Source organism: Piliocolobus tephrosceles, chromosome 9, assembly GCF_002776525.5.
Source record: "Piliocolobus tephrosceles isolate RC106 chromosome 9, ASM277652v3, whole genome shotgun sequence".
NCBI lineage: Eukaryota > Metazoa > Chordata > Mammalia > Primates > Cercopithecidae > Piliocolobus > Piliocolobus tephrosceles.
This window is the reverse complement of record NC_045442.1, coordinates 33,976,539-33,995,509: the sequence shown is the minus strand read 5'-3', so window position 1 is coordinate 33,995,509 and position 18,971 is coordinate 33,976,539. Positions and strand designations below refer to the sequence as shown.

Here is an 18,971-nt window from a genome sequence, read left to right as displayed (position 1 = left end):
CCTCCGCCTGTCGGGTTCAAGAGATTCTTCTGCCTCAGCCTTCCGAGTAGTTGGGATTACAGGCGTGTGGCACCATGCCCAGCTAATTTTTGTATTTTTAGTAGAGAAGATTTCATCATGTTGATCAGGCTGGTCTTGAACTCCTGACCTTGTGATCTGCCCGTCTCGGCCTCCCTTCATAATTTTTAAATAATAAAACCAATAATATTGTTAACAAATAAGACTACTGGGATGTAGCTTAAGATACTTGCTTCTTCTGTGCTTAGGCTATATCCCACTAGGGATACGTAGTCAAAATGTCATGTTAAGTAATTTGCAAGAATTATTCTTTGTGCAATATACAGTTGATTCAGTTGGTATACTTGTTTGCTTTCTATTTTTTATTTTGAGACAGGTTCTCTGTCACTGAGGCTAGAGTTCAGTGGCGCAATAATAGCTCACTGCAGCCTCAAACTCTTGGGCACAAATGATCCTCTGGCCTCAGCCTCCTGAGTAGCTGGGTCTACAGGTGTGCATCACCATGCCCAGCTAATTAAAAAAACAAAACAAAAAACTTTTTTTATGAGAATGTCTCACTATATTGCCCAGGCTGGTCTTGAAGTTCTGGGCTCACGTAATCCTCCCACCTTGGCCTCCCAAAGTGCTGGGATTACAGGTGTGAGTCATGGTTTCAAATTTTTAAGGGATTGCTGTTTTGGGGGTTCGATTTAATTTTGTTTTTTAATTACTAGAGCCTTTTTGTTCTCTTATTTATTTCAGAATCAGATGCTGAGGCTACCCAGGAATTGGCAGCAGGACGGAGAAGAACAGTAGGGATACTGGATATGGGAGGAGCCTCTCTCCAAATTGCTTATGAAGTTCCTACCTCAACCTCTGTCCTTCCTGCAAAGCAGGTACTTTAGCTTTTAGGGAAATTTAGCTGCTAGGAATGCTAATATTTGAGAAGGAAGGACACTGTCTTTGGACTTAGACCAACCTGCCTGGCTCTAAATATTTGTTCAGATACTTGCTAGCTTGCGTTATCTTGAGTAGGTTACCTCTCTGAGCCTCAGCTTCCTCCTGTGTGAAAAAGGGATAATAATAGTATCTACCTCATAAAGTTGTAAGAATGAAATAATACCATGTTTGTAAAGCATTTAGCAAACTGCCCAGCATATGATAAGTGTTCGATACATTTTAACAATTATAACTATACTAGGTGTCTCCTGCCATTGCCTGAGGATAAACATGATAATGCATTTACATTCTGGAGCACAATGTTTGATACATATCCATTGTTCAATAAATGTTATTCCCTTTCCCCTTACTGATGATTCCATTCTGGGGCTTCTAATAATCCTTACCCCACTAGAATGTAAAGAATGTATTTTGAGATTCAGAGGTTCTAAGATGGCCGAATAGGAACAGCTCCAGTCTACAGCTCCCAGTGTGAGCAACGCAGAAGACAGGTGATTTCTGCATTTCCAGCTGAGCTTTGAAGAGAGTAGTGCTTCTCCCAGCACAGAGTTTGAGATCTGAGAACGGACAGACTGCCTCCTCAAGTGGGTCCCTGACCACTGAGTAGCCTAACTGGGAGGCACCTCCCAGTAGGGGCTGACTGACACCTCACACGGCAGGGTGCCCCTCTGAAACGAACCTTCTAGAGGAACCATCAGGCAGCAACACTTGCTGTTCTGCAATATTCGCTGTTCTGCAGCCTCTGCTGGTGATACCCAAACACACAGGGTCTGGAGTGAACCTCCAGCAAACTCCAACAGACCTGCAGCTGAGGGTCCTGACTGTTAGAGGGAAAACTAACAAACAGAAAGGACATCCACACCAAAACCCCATCTGTATGTCACCATCATCAAAGACCAAAGGTTAATAAAACCACAAAGATGGGGAGAAACCAGAGCAGAAAACCTGAAAATTCTAAAAATCAGAGCGCCTCGTCTCCAAAGGAACGCAGCTCCTTGCCAGCAATGGAACAAAGCTGGATGGAGAATGACTTTGACGAGTTCAGAGAAGAAGGCTTCAAACGATCAAACTTCTCTGAGCTAAAGGAGAATGTTCAAACCATCGCAAAGAAGCTAAGAATCTTGAAAAAAGATTAGATGAATGGCTAACTAGAATAGCCAGTGTAGAGAAGACCTTAAATGACCTGATGGAGCTGAAAACCGTGGCACGAGAACTACATGACGCATGCACAAGCTTCAGTAGCCAATTCGATCAACTGGAAAAAAGGGTATCAGTGATTGAAGATCAAATGAATGAAATGAAGCAAGAAGAGAAGTTTGGAGAAAAGAGAGTAAAAAGAAATGAACAAAGCCTACAAGAAATATGGGACTATGTGAAAAGACCAAATCTACATCTGATTGGTGTACCTGAAAGTGATGGGGAGAATGGAACCAAGTTGGAAAACACTCTTCAGGATATTATCCAGGAGAACTTCCTCAACCTAGAAGGGCAGGCCAACATTCAAATCCAGGAAATACAGAGAACACCACAAAGATACTCCTCAAGAAGAGAAACTCCAAGACACATAATTGTCAGATTCACCAAAGTTGAAATGAAGGGCAGCCAGAGAGAAAGGTCAGGTTACCCACAAAGGGAAGCCCACCAGACTAACAGCAGATCTCTCGGCAGAAACTACAAGCCAGAAGAGAGTGGGGGCCAATATTCAACATTCTTAAAGAAAAGAATTTTCAACCCAGAATTTCATATCCAGCCAAACTAAGCTTCCTAAGTGAAGGAGAAATAAAATCCTTTACAGACAAGCAAATGCTGAGAGATTTTGTCACCACCAGGCCTGCCTTACAAGAGCTCTTGAAGTGAGCACTAAACATGAAAAGGAAAAACCAGTACCAGCCACTGCAAAAACATGCCAACTTGCAAAGACCATTGACACTAGGAAGAAACTGCATGAACTAATGAGCAAAATAACCAGGTAACATCATAATGACAGGTTCAAATTCACACATAACAATATTAGCCTTAAATGTAAATGGGCTAAATGCTCCAGTTAAAAGACACAGACTGGCAAATTGGATAAAGAGTCAACACCCATCAGTGTGCTATATTCAGGAGACCCATCTCATGGGCAGAGACACACATAGGCTCAAAATAAAGGGATGGAGGAAGATCTACCAAGCAAATGGAAAACAAAAAAAAGCAAGGGTTGCAGTCCTAGTCTCTGATAAAACAGGCTTTAAACCAACAAAGATCAAAAGAGACAAAGAAGCCCATAACATAATGGTAAAGGGATCAATTCAACAAGCAGAGCTAACTATCCTAAATATATATGCACCCAATACCGGAGCACCCAGATTCATAAAGCAAGTCCTTAGAGACCTACAAAGAGACTTAGACTCCCACACAATAATCATGGAAGACTTTAACACTTCACTGTCAACATTAGACAGATCAACAAGTCAGAAAATTAACAAGGATATCCAGGAATTGAACTCAGCTCTGCACCAAGCAGACCTAATAGACATCTACAGAACTGTCCACCCCAAATCAACAGAATATACATTCTTCTCAGCACCACATGGCACTTATTCAAAAATTGACCACATAGTTGGAAGTAAAGCACTCCTCAGCAAATGTAAAAGAACAGAAATTATAACAAAAGGTCTCTCAGACCACAGTGCAATCAAACTAGAACTCAGGAATAAGAAACTCACTCAAAACCGCTCAACTACATGGAAACTGAACAACCTGCTACTCAATGACTACTGGGTACATAACGAAATGAAGGCAGAAATAAAGATGTGGTTTGAAACCAATGAGAACAAAGACAAAACATACCAGGATCTCTGGAATACATTTAAAGCAGTGTGTAGAGGGAAGTTTATAGCACTAAATGCCCACAAGAGAAAGCAGGAAAGATCTAAAATTGACATCCTAGCATCACAATTAAAAGAACTAAAGAAGCAAGAGCAAACACATTCAAAAGCTCGCAGAAGGCAAGAAATAACAAAGATCAGAGCAGAACTGAAGGAGATACAGACACAAAAAACCCTTCAAAAAATCAATGAATCTAGGAACTGATTTTTTGAAAAGATCAACAAAATTGATAGACCGCTAACAAGACTGATAAAGAAGAAAAGATAGAAGAATCAAGTAGATGTAATAAAAAATCATAAAGGGGATATCACCACTGATCGCACAGAAATACAAACTACCATCAGAGAATACTATAAACACTTCTATGCATATCCATTTCTTCTAGAAAATCCAGAAGAAATGGATAAATTCCTGGACACATACACCCTCCCAAGACTAAACCAGGAAGAAGTTGAATCCTTGAATAGACCAATAACAAGCTCTGAAATTGAGGCAATAATTAAGAGCCTACCAACCAAAAAGAATCCAGGACCACACAGATTCACAGCCAAATTCTGCCAAGGGCACAAGGAGGAGCTGGTACCATTCCTTCTGAAACTATTCAAATCAATAGAAATGGGGGGAATCATTCCTCCCTAACTCATTTTATGAGGCCAGCATCATCCTGATACCAAAGCCTGGCAGGAACAAAAGAAGAGAATTTTAGACCAATATCCCTGATGAACATCCATGCAAAAATCCTTGATAAAATACTGGCAAACTGAATCCAGCAGCACATCAAAAAGCTTATCCACCATGATCAAGTGGGCTTCATCCCTGGGATGCAAGGCTGGTTCAATATATGCAAATCAATAAACATAATCCATCATATAAACAGAAACAAAGACAAAAACCACATGATTATCTCAATAGATGCAGAAAAAGCCTTCGACAAAATTCAACAGCTGTCATCTTTTTTGAGACGGAGTCTTGCTCTGCCACCCAGGCTGGAGTGCAGTGGCCAGATCTCAGCTCACTGCAAGCTCCGCCTCCTGGGTTTACGCCATTCTCCTGCCTCAGCCTCCGGAGTAACTGGGACTACAGGCACCCGTCATATCGTCCGGCTAGTTTTTTTTGTATTTTTTTAGTAGAGACGGGGTTTCACCGTGTTAGCCAGGATGGTCTCGATCTCCTGACCTCGTGATCCACCCGTCTCGGCCTCTCAAAGTGCTGGGATTACAGGCTTCAGCCATCGTGCCCGGCCAACAGCCCTTCATCTTAAAAACTCTCAGTAAACTAGGTATTGATGGGATGTACCTCAAAATAATAAGAGCTATTTATGACAAACCCACAGCCAATATTATACTGAATGGGCAAAACCAGAAGCATTCCCTTTGAAAACTGGCACAAGACAGGGATGCCTTCTCTCACCACTCCTATTCAACAGTGTTGGAAGTTCTGGCCAGGGCAATCAGGCAGGAGAAAGAAATAAAGGGTATTCGATTAGGAAAAGAGGAAGTCAAATTGTCCCTGTTTGCAGATGACATGATTGTATATTTAGAAAACCCCATTGTCTCAGCCCAAAACCTTCTTAAGCAGGTAAACAACTTCAGCAAAGTCTCAGGATACAAAATCAATGTGCAAAAATCACAAGCATTCCTATACACCAATAACAGATAAACAGAGAGCCAAATCATGAGTAAACTGCCATTCACAATTGCTTCAAAGAGAATAAAATACCTAGGAATCCAACTTACAAGGGATGTGAAGGACCTCTTCAAGGAGAACTACAAACCACTGCTTAATGAAATGAAAGAGGACACAAACAAATGGAAGAACATTCCATGTTCCTGGATAGGAAGAATCAATATCATGAAAATGGCCATACTGCCCAAGGTAATTTATAGATTCAGTGCCATCCTCATCAAGCTACCAATGACTTTCTTCACAGAATTGGAAAAAACTACTTTAAAGTTCATATGGAACAAAAAAAAGAGCCCACATTGCCAAGACAATCCTAAGCCAAAAGAACAAAGCTGGAGGCATCACGCTACCTGACTTCAAACTGTGCTACAAGGCACATTTAATAAATGGTGCTGGGAAAACTGGCTAACCACATGTAGAAAACTGAAACTGGATCCCCTCCTTATGCCTTGTACTAAAATTAATTCAAGATGGATTAAAGACTTAAATGTTAGACCTAAAACCATAAAAACCCTAGAAGAAAACTTAGGCAATAGCATTCAGGACATAGGCATGGGCAAGGACTTCATGACTAAAACACCAAAAGCAATGGCAACAAAAGCCAAAATTGACAAATGGGATCTAATTAAACTAAAGAGCTTCTGCACAGCAAAAGAAACTACCATCAGAGTGAGCAGGCAACCTACAGAATGGGAGAAAATTTTTACAATCTACCCATCTGACAAAGGGCTAATATCCAGAATCTACAAAGAACTTAAACAAATTTACAAGAAAAAAAATCAAACAACCCCATCAAAAAGTGGGCAAAGGATATGAACAGACACTTCTCAAAAGAAGACATTTATGCAGCCAACAGACACATGAAAAAATGCTCATCATCACTCGCCATCAGAGAAATGCAAATCGAAACCACAATGAGATACCATCTCACACCAGTTAGAATGGCAATCATTAAAAGGTCAGGAAACAACAGGTGCTGGAGAGGATGTGGAGAAACAGGAACACTTTTACACTGTTGGTGGGACTGTAAACTAGTTCAACCATTGTGGAAGACAGTGTGGCGATTCCTCAAGAATCTAGAACTAGAAATAATACCATTTGACCCCGCCATCCCATTACTGGGTATATACCCAAAGGATTATAAATCATGCTGCTATAAAGACGCATGCACACGTATGTTTATTGTGGCACTATTCACAATAGCAAAGACTTGGAACCAACCCAAATGTCTGTCAATGATAGACTGGATTAAGAAAATGTGGCTCATATACACCATGGAATACTATGCAGTCATAAAAAAGGATGAGTTCATGTCCTTTGTAGTGACATGGATGAAGCTGGAAACCATCATTCTGCAAACTATCACAAGGACAGAAAACCAAACACTGCATGTTCTCACTCATAGGTGGGAACTGAACAATGAGAACACTTGGACTAGGATGGGGAACATCACACACTGGGGTCTATCATGGCGGGAGGGATCGCATTAGGAGATATACCTAATGTAAATGATGAGTTAATGGGTGCAGCACACCAACATGGCACATGTATACATATGTAACAAAACTGCATGTTGTGCACATGTACCCTAGAACTTAAAGTATAATAATAAAAAAATTTTTTTAAATGTATTTTGAGGGAGAAGTTTCATTCTACACAGGCACTTTTTGTATACCCATTATGTACACCTGTTATGTGCACCTATTTTGTGCAAGGAATAGACAACATTACGTACAAGGAATAGACAAGTTAATTACACTGTCCCTAAAAACTTATAATTTATCTGTCAGTGGAGACAGCTTGTGATATCCGGGAGACTGTAACAGTGCTTAACTTGATCTAAACCAGGGCTTCTCATCCTTGGCACTCTTGACATTTTGGGTCAGATAATTCTTTGTCATCAGGGGTTATCCCATGCATTATATGATATCTTTTGCCTCTACCAGATGTCAGTAACAACCCTCCCTCTTCCAGTTGTGACAATCAAAAGTGTCTCCAGACATTAGACATTGCCAGATGTGTGGGGCAGGGTGGACATTGCCCATCATTGAGACCATCTGGTTTAAACAGAGAGCTGTGGCAACATGGGGACTGGCAGGGCCAACTTGGTTTGCAAAGTTGAATGGGAGCCATTCTGACTTCATGGAAGATAAAGTATTTACCTGGGCCTTGGAGGAGAGTAGGCTTTTTTGTTTGCATAGTAGAGGCTGAGGGAAGGCCACCTGCATGGTGGGAACACTATGTACAAAGGCACAGAAAAAGCAGCAGAGAGGCCAGAATGTCCAGGGAATGACGAATAGCCTTTTACAGTATAGGATTTTCAGGTGTGCTAGTAGTTAAGGCTGGGAAGATAAGATTGAGCTAAATCATGAGCAGTATTGAGTGCTATCATAGGGGGACTGGCTTTTATTTCCATAGATAGTGGAAAACCACCAAAGGTTTTTGAGTAAGGCAGTCACATGGGCCTCAGTTTCATCATTTATAAAATAATTAAACGTGAAGGTCCTTCCCAGCTCTGAATTTTGTGACGATGTTAATTGTGTGGCTGTGATCTGATCTGTTTTTTGTAGTGAAAGAATTTTTGTGTCAGTAGGAGAAAGAATATAGGTCACGGAACCTTGAGTGAGTTAGACAAAGTAAGTGGAAACAAAAGGGAGGGGACAGATTTCAGGGAATAGTTTGGAGTGAAAAACCAATGTAATTGAGCGATTGATTGTGGTAGTGTGAGTAGGGTGGGAGAATGGCCAGCAGTGCTGAGGATCTATCCTAGATAACCAGAAGACTGAGGAACCCAGTCACTGAGAGAAGAGCCACAGGGGTAAAGGCAGGGGTGATATTAAGCAAACAGTATTGTCCTGAGAGATCTGGATGAGAGCGTCTATCTGGTCTTCTAGTTCAGAAGTTGTAAAACTAATGACTTCAATTTTGGGTATGTTGAATTTAAGATACCCAAGGAACATAGGTGTCAGAATATCCACAGGACTATTGGAAATGTGAGTTTAGCAGTCAGCAGAGAATTTCATGCTGGGGTTGGAAATGTGGGGGACTAACTAGGTTGTGATACTTTTTAGTCTATATTTGTCAGTATGCATTCAACAGGTAAAACAAAGGCATGGTTCTGATACTAAGAAATAGGTGACAAGTGGCACTGGGGCTTCAAATCTTAAATGACTTCTGTGTGTGTGCAGATTTAGAAAGCAACACTGTTATGGAAAGCAACACTGGTACAGAATGCATACTTGTAAGCAACAAATTAGATTTACATATAGCAGGCGGGCATGGTGGCTCATGCCTGTAATTCCAGCACTTTGGGAAGCTGAGGCGGGTGGATCACCTGAGGTCAGGAGTTTAAGACCAGCCTGGCCAACATGGTGAAACCCTGTCTCTACTAAAAATACAAAAATTAGCTGGGTATGGTGGTATGCACCTGTAATCCCAGCTACTCAGGAGGCTGAGGCAGGAGAATCGCTTGAACCTGGGAGGCAGAGGTTGCAGTGAGCCGAGATCATGCCACTGCACTCCAGCCTGGGTGAGAGTGAGACCCTGTCTCAAAAAAAAAAAAAAAAAAACGAAAAAAAAAAATTACATATAGCAATATAATGGCTCTTCAAGATGAATCCTAGCACTTGGTAAAACTGAAAGAAACTATGAGACAATGCACTAGCATTTAAAACATTTTAAATAATCCTGAATGCCTAATATCTTTTTTTGTACAACTCACAAAGTTATATACATTCACAAGGTTGTGCAGCCACCACTATTGAATTCCAGAACATTTTCATCACCCTAAAAAGAAACCTTATATTCACTCCCTACTCACTTCCCATTAGCAGTCACTCCTCTTTCTCTCCTCTCCCTACCCCGGACAACTTTTCATCCCCTTTCTCTCTCCAGTGGATTTGCCTATCCCAGACATTTTGTATAAATGAAATCATACAATATGTGGTGTTTTACATCTGGCTTCTTTTATTTAGCAAAATGTTTTCAAGGTTCATCCATCTCGTGGTATGAGTATTTCATTCCCTTTTGTGGCTGAATAACATTCCATCGTATGACCAACCATGCTGTATTTTGTTTATCCATTTATCAGCTGATGAACATTTCAGTGGTTTTCCCTTTTGGGCTATTATGCACAGTGCTGCTGTGAACATGTACACATTTTTCTATGTACATAGGTTTTGTTGTTGTTGTTGTTTGTTTGTTGAGATGGGGTTTCGCTCTTGTCACTCAGGCTGGAGTGCCATGGCATGATCTCGGCTCACTGCAACCTCTGCCTCCCAGGTTCAAGCGATTCTCCTGCCTCAGCCTCCTGAGTAGCTGGGATTACAGGCACCTGCCACCATGCCTGGCTAATTTTTGTATTTTTAGTAGAGACGGGGTTTCACCATGTTGGGCAGGCTGGTCTCAAACTCCTGACCTCAAGTGATCCACCCTCCTCGGCTTCCCAAAATGTTGGGATTACAGGCGTGAGCCACCACGCCCATTCCAATTTTTGGATCTCTTGGTATATACCTTGGAGTGAAATTGCAGGCACAATGGCATTTTCACAAATTAAAAATAATACATTCAAAACAAGAAGAATCCTCATTTTATAACAATACATATATACAAAAATTATACATAACACATTAGAATGGTTGCCCATGGCAGAGAGTGGGAATGACAGTAAGTATAAAGATAAAAGGGAATAAATAAATAAAGCAAAAGAGAGGCTTTGCCATGATAATGTGGGATGAGCTGAGGAATATGATTAATTCAGCCTCTGCCCTTGAGGTTCAAGAAAAAAATATAGGACCTTTTCATGGAAGTACAATAAAATTGAACTTTCCCAATCCCAAACCTGTCACAAGGAACCTTAGGGCTTCTTGGATAATTTTAGAAAAGGCCAAAGAACCGGGCGCAGTGGCTCACGCCTGTAATCCCAGCACTTTGGGAAGCTGAGGAGGGCGGATCATGAGGTCAAGAGATCAAGACCATCCTGGCTAACACGGTGAAACCCATCTCGACTAAAAATACAAAAATTAGCTGGGCATGGTGGCACGTGCCTGTAGTCCCAGCTAGTCAGGAGGCTGAGGCAGGAGAATCGCTTGAACCCAGGAGGCAGAGGTTGCAGTGAGCTGAGATCGAGGCACTGCACTCCAGCCTGGCAACACAGCAAGACTCTGTCTCAAAAAAAAAAAAAAGAAAAAAAGAAAAGAAAAGAAAAAGAAAAGTCCACAGAATAGATCTTATGATGATCCACAGAATTCCTTAAATTAATTTTTATTAAAGGATTTTTTCCTAATTATTAAAATAACACATTCCCATTGTGGGGAATTAGAAAATACAGAAAAATACATGTGAGAAAATGATATCTGTAGTAATTCTACCCCATATATAACTACAGATAGTGTTTTTGGTTTCTAATTTCTTATTTAGTTTTTAATTTAGTGTCTAATTTGTACCTTTTGGTGCAGTCTTGTCATTTTGTGTCTTTGTTTAAAATAATGCTTTGAAGATGAAAGAATGCTTAAGATGTTTTAAAGAGTAGTCATAGCAATGGTGTATTAGCAATGTCATAGCTTTCTAGAAGGCAACCAAAACTGAAATTCCCTTTTTTCTCTTGGTATTGTATTATAGGAAGAAGCTGTGAAGATCCTGCTGGCTGAGTTCAACCTGGGCTGTGACGTGCAACACACTGAACATGTGTACAGGGTTTACGTCACAACTTTTCTGGGTTTTGGAGGCAACTTTGCCCGGCAGCGCTACGAAGACCTTGTTCTGAATGAAACTCTTAACAAAAACAGGTACATTTGACATGGGATCTGAGTTTCTGAAATAGAATGTCAGGCTGCAGATATTAGGGAGAAATATTCACATCCTCCTAAGATAGATAAGTCCCTGCTTCCTCCTTCTTTCTGACTACCCCTGCCAATGGGGTAGCATCTCTTAAAGACCTCTATTAGCAGTCCCACTCTGGGTGAGGGTACGTTCTGATCGTTGTTATTAGGACTAATAAAGTACAGTAGCTTATTGTGATCTCTTGCTGTTTCCCATATTCAGACCTGACATCATGGGAAAAGGGAGATGAATTAAATTGCCAATTATGTACAATATATAGTGTAGCTGCCAGCAGTTCCTTCTGCAGGGAAGTGTTTAAGACATGTTTGTTGAATTACAGTGCAGTTGCATCTTTAGTGGGAGTTCAGTTCTGTAGTATGTCTAAAAGATAAAAAGCAAGCGTAGTTAAAATTTGGTCTCTCATCAAATTCAGAATAGTCAATTTTTCCTTTAGCATTGGACAGATCACAGATTCTTCATCTGAGTACCAGATGAAGTAGTTAGACCATAATGTGGTGGGATTTCTTGTTTAAGTATGTACAATTATTTATTTTATCATTATACACATTGAAGGAAAGCATAAGAGAAAGCAGAGTTCTTTTCCATGATAAAATTTACACAAAATTTTGGAATGAAAACCGGTGTAATTGGGTGATTGTTTGTGGTGGTGTAGGTAGGGCAGGGAGGATGGTCAGCAGTGCTGAGGGTCTAGCCTAGGTAACCAGAAGGATGAGAAACCCAATCACTGAGAGAAGGACCACAGGTGAAAGGGTAGGGCTGATACTAAGCAAACAACACACTTACCTATGTATACTTAACCATTTAGCTAGGAACACTAGCTTGAAGAGGTACTGGTATATCCCGTTTGTAATAATTTATCCACAGCAATCAATTATCTTATATTTACAGCATGTTGAAGAAAATATTGTCCCAGAAGGCTTTTTTGTTTTTGTAAGTCTTAGTCTCTAGGAGTTTCAAGGTGCTTTGGGTGAATCCTGGTGCCTTGGATGAATCCTGGTGCCTTGGATGATTGACAAATGCATTAAAATCAAGTGGTGTGTTTGTGTTCTGAAAGTACTCCTAAATCTATACAAACATTGCTTGGGTTGAGGTGCTCAGATGTCTCCTGCTGGCACTATGATGTTTGAAGATCATTTGCTGTGAAAGTGTCACACCAGTTTTGGTTTTTCTTCTTCATTAGCTGCTGTGCTTCCTTTTCCATTTTCTTCTTTTATTGTTCTACTGCTTTCTTTTCTGTCTGCTGTTTTCTGCTGCCTCCGTACTACTTCTTGCCAGACTGCATCTTCTTCTTCCCATGCATTGCTATTTTCTTGCCAAGTAGCTAAGTCACCTACTTCAGGTGATTGATGAGTAAAAGGCATATCTTGCATAGCTGCCAGTCTACTAACCTGTTGCCTGAGATGACAAAATGATCATTTTGTCTTCTCAATAACAATTTTCTGAGTTTTCCTTATAGTTGGTGTCACATCCTTAAAATAGTCGGTTCCAGTTGTTGTAAAGTGTTCTGTTGTACTGCTTCATTCCATTCTTACCCTCAGTCTTTACACTTGTGGGTACATTCTCATTCTAAGAAATCTACTCTTTAACATCTGTTTAGGAACTGATGAATAATTAACTGCAATTGGCAAAGTTATTTGGACCCCAACTTAATTTCTGTCCTTGAACAGATCTTCATACTCATCTTTTTGAGGAATGAGAATATGGTTGCTAGGCAAGTATAAACTTGAAATAACTGGAACTGTGTTACAGCCATGGTGGGAATCAAAGCTTTCCACTCTTCTCCCAACTCAGAGGCTCCAGGCTCTGCAGGTGGCTTCCTGGAGCTGGTGCTGTGCCTGTTCTGTTCCAGCACTGCTCATTCAGAGGCAGGTGTGGAGTCCATCACCATTGCCAGCCATTGCATCGCTCTTCAGGAATCTCTCCCCACAGCCCTTCCCACCTCATCCCCTACCAGTTGTATTTTTAAACATTAGAACCACACTCCGCATGATAAGGTTCTTTGCACTTTTAAGAGGTGTGTGGGAATGAAGACCAGATGGAGAACAGCAGATTCACGTCTCCAGTTTCACTACACACTAGGAAATACACATGTTGACTAAACATGTCGAACAGAATTGATCACCATATTTCTCTCACTTTTTGTTTGTTTTTGTCATTGTGGCAGATTGCTGGGTCAGAAGACAGGTCTGAGTCCCAACAATCCATTTCTGGATCCCTGCCTGCCGGTGGGACTCACAGATGTGGTGGAGAGGAACAGCCAAGTCTTGCATGTCCGAGGAAGAGGAGACTGGGTGTCTTGTGGGGCAATGCTGAGCCCCCTGCTGGCTCGCTCCAACACCAGCCAGGCCTCACTCAATGGCATCTATCAATCGCCAATTGACTTCAACAACAGCGAGTTCTACGGCTTCTCTGAGTTTTTTTACTGTACAGAGGATGTGTTGCGCATTGGTGGCCGCTATCATGGGCCAACATTTGCCAAGGCTGCTCAGGTAAATTATTAATGATAAACATGGCTTATGCTGGCAGCAGCCATTTATTGAATGCCTCACTCTGTGCCAGGTGCTGTGCAAAGGGCTTTAAATACAGAATCTCACTTGTTCTTTGCAGGAGCCCTTTGATCCTCATTTTACAGATGAGGAAGTGGACTCAGAGAACTTACGGATCTAGCTATGCTGTACTGCCTTCTAATTAACTAAATTTAGTTTCCATGGATGTCATATCACCCAAATTATTACCCAGGTGTAAAATTTTTGTGTTGGCTAATGGCTTTTCTTCCAGCTTTCCGATAATCTTATTTAATGTTTATGCCCAAGAAATGTCACCTCCAGTATTTTTCCCCTTGCTAGCTATTCTCTGTTGTAATGTGCTTTTGGAGATGATATCACCCAGAGAGGCAAGTCCATCTTTCTTTTGGTTTGAGGTATTAAGAGGCTAGAGTGGTATGGGTTCCCTGGGATATCAGATGTTGTAAAAAGCAATGATGATGGAAGTTTGTTTAGATTTAAAATAGAGAAGGAGTAAAAATTTGCTTTGAGCATATATAGGACTTAAGCATCGTATAAGCTTAAATCATTGGTTACCTGGACAGATAAAAGTTTTGCCAGCTTTCTATTATTTTCTGCTTAATTTAGGGCCATCTCTTTGAATTGTTGTGTATCTCTGTGTTTTTCATCAGATAAACTAATGGGAGAATCTGTCCCCATATTTCTTTTTTTTTTTCTTGAGACGGAGTCTTGCTCTGTAGCCTAGGCTGGAGTGCAGTGGCATGATCTCAGCTCACTGCAACCTCTGCCTTCCGGGTTCAAGTGATTCTCCTGCCTCAGCCTCCTGAATAGCTGGGATTACAGATGCCCACCGCCATACCTGGCTAATTTTTGTATTTTTAATAGAGATGGGGTTTTGCCATGTTGCCCAGGCTGGTCTCGAACCCCTGGCCTCAGGTGATCTGCCCACCTTGGCCTCCCAAAGTGCTGAAATTACAGGCGTGAATCACCGCACCCAGCCTCTCCTCATATTTCCCTCCCTCCCTCCCTTCCTTCCTTCTTCCCTGCTTTCCTTTCTTTCTTTCTTACAATTCTCTAGGGTTCTCTTAGTGTAAGGCTTCCAGCAGAATAATATCTGCAGTATCTGTACCATTCTGTTCCCAAAAGACAGTCCTTAAGAAATATTGTGGGATACCTGGTTTGTATTTGCTCCTTTCTCTCCAGCCTCCAGGAAGACCTTCATGCTCCCTTTTTTTCTGGAGCCCAGAGCTCCCTAACTATCCATGGCCTGACTCTCTTATCTCAAAACTTCTTCAAATTCTATTCCCTTGAACACCAAAAGGCTCAAGTTATTGCTTGCCAACATTGCTAGTGGCTTAATATGTTATCTTTTCCAAGTAAAAGAGTGATTCTGTTCCCTTACCTTTTTAACTTTGACTCAAACGTTATCTTCCCAGAGCCACCTTCTGGGACCACTCTATCCAAAATCTATCCAAAATGACAATGCTCCCCATATTACCTGTTGCCCTTTCCTGCTTTATTTTTCCCTGAGCATTTATGTTATCCAGCGTACTGTGTGTGTGTGTGTGTGTGTGTGTGTGTGTGTGTGTTTATTGTCTGTCTCCTACCACTAGAATGTAAGCTTCCTGAGGACTGGAATTTTTGTGTTTTATTTACTGCATGATTCCCTGACATCTAGAACAGCACCTGGCACATAGGAGACATTCAGTAAATGTTAGTTCACTAAACAAACCAAAAGGAATGATTCTTTTGGTGAGAATTACAACACTGAGGGAGGCCAATGACAGGTTTCTAACCATCCTCTTCCATCTGCTCTCCCTGCTCATGTCAGTCCGATGTGGAGTAGAATGAAACTATCTTTGGCTTTTGACGTTGCTATTTGTTAGTCCTAACCTCATCCCCTCTGAAGCCTAAGAGGCTCAGAAACCACATCAGGCTGGCTTGGTGCTAGACATGGGATGATGGAATAAACAGGGGTATGGCACAGTGTTTAGTGAGTGAATATGCCATTTCTGTTTTCCTTTGTCAGCTAGTAGCCCACAAGTAACTTTAGAAATGGAACAGCTGTGACTGTGGGGAAGGTAGAGAGTTTGCCTCCAAATTTATGTTGAACTATTTCTGTGGTTGATCCAGGATTACTGTGGCATGGCTTGGTCAGTACTAACTCAGAGATTCAAGAATGGCCTCTTTTCATCACATGCAGATGAGCATCGACTCAAGTAAGTCACTTCCCTTTCCTCCTTAGATGTGGCCTTAAAATCTAGATGGCAGATTGTAATGGAGAAAGAGTGAGCAATAATGCAGATTAGATTTCATGTTGAGGGAGCATTTGATTATTCCAGATTTGATTTTCCAAGGGATAGGGGCCAAAATAATGAGCCTATTATAGCAAAGCCAGAGGAAATCAGTGCTTACCAAACAGAGTTCTCATCAAGTGATTTGACAGCTCACTGCAACTTCCACCTCCTAGGTTCCAGTGATTCTCCTGCCTCAGCCCCCCAAGTAGCTGGGACTATAGGCACGTGCCACCATGCTTGGCCAATTTTTGTATTTTTTGTAGAGACAGGGTTTCGCAGGATTGCCAGGCTGGTCTTGAACTCCTGAGCTCAAGTGATCCGCCTGCCTCACCCTCTCAGAGTGCTAGAATTATAGAGTGCTCTCATGAGCCACTGGGTCCGGCCAAAAGTGATGATTTTTTTAAACTTTGTATTATAGATAATATCAAACATAGAGAACAGCAGAGAGAATAGCAACATAAACCCTCATGTAACTATCACAGAGCTTCAGCAAATGACATTTTGCCAGTATGGTTCATTGGTCCTTTCATTTTTAAATATTTTAGTTAAAAATTGTTTAACATTGCCGGGCATGGTTCATGCCTATAATCCTAGCACTTTGGGAGGCTGAGGCGGGTGGATCACCTGAGGTCAGGAGTTCAAGACCAGCCTGGCCAACATGGCAAAACCCCATCTCCTCTAAAAATACAGAAATTAGCTGGGCATGGTGGCAGGTGCCTGTAATCGCAGCTACTTGGGAGGCTGAGGCAGGGAGAATTGCTTGAGCTCAGGAGGTGGAGGTTGTAGTGAGCCGAGATCATGCCACTATACTCCAGCCTGGGTGACAAAGGGAGATTCTGTCTCAAAAAAATAATAATAATAGAATAAAAAATAAAAATTGTTTAACATAAATAAAACTAGAAGAGTGTAATCAACTCCTGTGAACCTGTCACCTGCTTTCCTAGTAACAGTTATTGGCTCCTGGCCTATCTTTGTTTTTATCTGTTTTCCCACCCACAATCCCCCTCTTACTACAACTGTGTTGTTTCGAAGCAAATCCCAAACATCATATAATTACATCTGTAGATATTTCAATATGCTCTCTGAAGATAGGGACTCTTAAAGAAAAAGAAGAACACAGCCACAGTATCATTACTGCCTTTGAGGTAAACACAAGATAAGCAGGCTGACTTAGAAATAACCCACTTAGAGGTGAGGAAGGTGAAACGGGAGGAGGTAGGTCTTTTAATAACTGGTGGGAATACACAGTGGCTTATTGCAAAGGAAAGTATTAGAATTCTTTTCTCTTTTTTTAAAATTTAATTATTTTTGTCACACAGATACCAGTGTTTTAAATCAGCTTGGATGTACCAAGTCTTACATGAAGGATTCCACTTTCCCTATGACTACCCAAACCTGCGGACAGCCCAGCTGGTGTATGACCGAGAGGTTCAGTGGACACTGGGAGCCATTCTATATAAAACACGATTCTTACCACTCAGGTAAAGTAAGACTCACCAATCTGGTATCTTGAACTCAGAGGATATCAGTTGATGCTCAGAATCAGTTTATTTATTTTAACCAGCTTAGAATAGGTCTTAAATGACCTTCCTCCCTACCTCCTCACAAAAACAAACTCCTTTACTTCCACGTGAGCCACTATTACTACCAGGCATGCTCGAACAGAAAGAAGGTTGAGCATTACTGGTCTGGAGTCTGTTACTCGGCTTTGCTGTTTCAGAAATCCAGCTTTATTTGTTTACCCACAACAAATCAGTCTTTAGGACTGAACTCTTACTAATCACTTCCAAGAGACTGACAAGCTAAAATGTCATTCTTGGGTTACCCTGGAAAACACATCTGACAAAAGAACAGGGGTGGGATGTCTAGAGCAATCTTTCATAACTTAGGGAGGTACTCCAGACACTTAGAAGGCTTTTTGGTGGGTCAGAATTAGAATAAAGGATGTGAGATGTTTTTAGTGGGGCTACTTTCATCAAACTGGTAGCCTGATGCCTTACCTTTATGTACTGCAAGATATTTGGGACAATTTTTAGGTACTCTGTACCCTAGACTATTTCAGAGAAACTCAGATGAAATTTTGTATCTTTGATGTCTATTCCTCTCAACTCAATACCATCAGAAGCCAGGCAGGTGATAGCAGTGAGGGAAGTGGGCTAGGTGGGGGTTGCCCACAACTGGAGCGTGTACCCTGGTTAACAGGCTGGTTACTGTCACGCACAAGCACCGACCCAGCATTTGCCAGTTCTCATCTGTGCAGAAAAGGCATAAATCCATATTTTTTATGAAGTCTTTCAGTTTAGAGATTCACATTCTAGAAGAACACTGCAGGTCAAACCAGACAGAACTAGATGTGAGATTTGGACCGCTGAAGAGTGGCTTCTGTTCTAGCGAGGTGGACCATTGCACTTGGTTTTCATGTTGCCTTATTTTTGTCATACAGTTGATCAGGTAACAGCTTTATCTAGATATATCCTAGATCCTAGGGAAAACATAGTCCCTTTATTTTTAATTTTTTTTTTTTTTGAGACAGGGTCTTGCTCTGTCGCCCAGGCTGAGTGTGGTGGCAGTGCCGTGTTCATAGCTCATTGCAACCTTGAACTCCTGGGCTCAAGTGATTCTCCCACCTCAGCCTTCTGAGGAACTGGGAGTACAGGTGCTCGCCACCATGCCCAGCTAATTTTTAAATTTTTCTTTTGCAGAAATGGGGTCTTGTTATGTTGACCAAGCTGGTTTTGAACTCCTGGCTTCAAGCAATTCTCCTGGCCTGGCCTCCCAAAGTACTTTGACTATAGGCATGTGCCACTGCACTTGGCTG

General features: G+C 41.4%; 2 protein-coding genes across 3 annotated transcripts in view; one reads left to right on the top strand and one right to left on the bottom strand.

Annotated features, from left to right (window-relative positions):
• LOC111538788 (cytochrome c oxidase assembly protein COX15 homolog) overlaps positions 1-18,971 on the bottom strand; it is a 62,314-nt gene that overhangs the window by 13,114 nt on the left and 30,229 nt on the right. The window contains exon 9 of one of the 2 annotated variants that reach the window (XM_023206393.3): positions 9,455-11,712. The exons of the other annotated variant lie outside the window; for it this stretch is intronic. Within the exon in view, the coding sequence (XP_023062161.1) occupies positions 11,647-11,712 (66 nt within the window). The 3' untranslated portion in view covers positions 9,455-11,646. Of the gene's footprint in view, positions 1-9,454; positions 11,713-18,971 lie in introns of those variants that run through there. 2 annotated transcript variants of the gene reach the window in all.
• The window catches only part of ENTPD7 (ectonucleoside triphosphate diphosphohydrolase 7), a 59,271-nt gene that overhangs the window by 32,748 nt on the left and 7,552 nt on the right, over positions 1-18,971 (top strand). Inside the window, exons 8-12 of the mRNA XM_023206390.2 lie at positions 760-893; positions 11,131-11,297; positions 13,517-13,841; positions 15,990-16,075; positions 17,473-17,634. Of these exons, the coding sequence (XP_023062158.2) occupies positions 760-893; positions 11,131-11,297; positions 13,517-13,841; positions 15,990-16,075; positions 17,473-17,634 (874 nt within the window). The remainder of the gene's footprint in view (positions 1-759; positions 894-11,130; positions 11,298-13,516; positions 13,842-15,989; positions 16,076-17,472; positions 17,635-18,971) is intronic.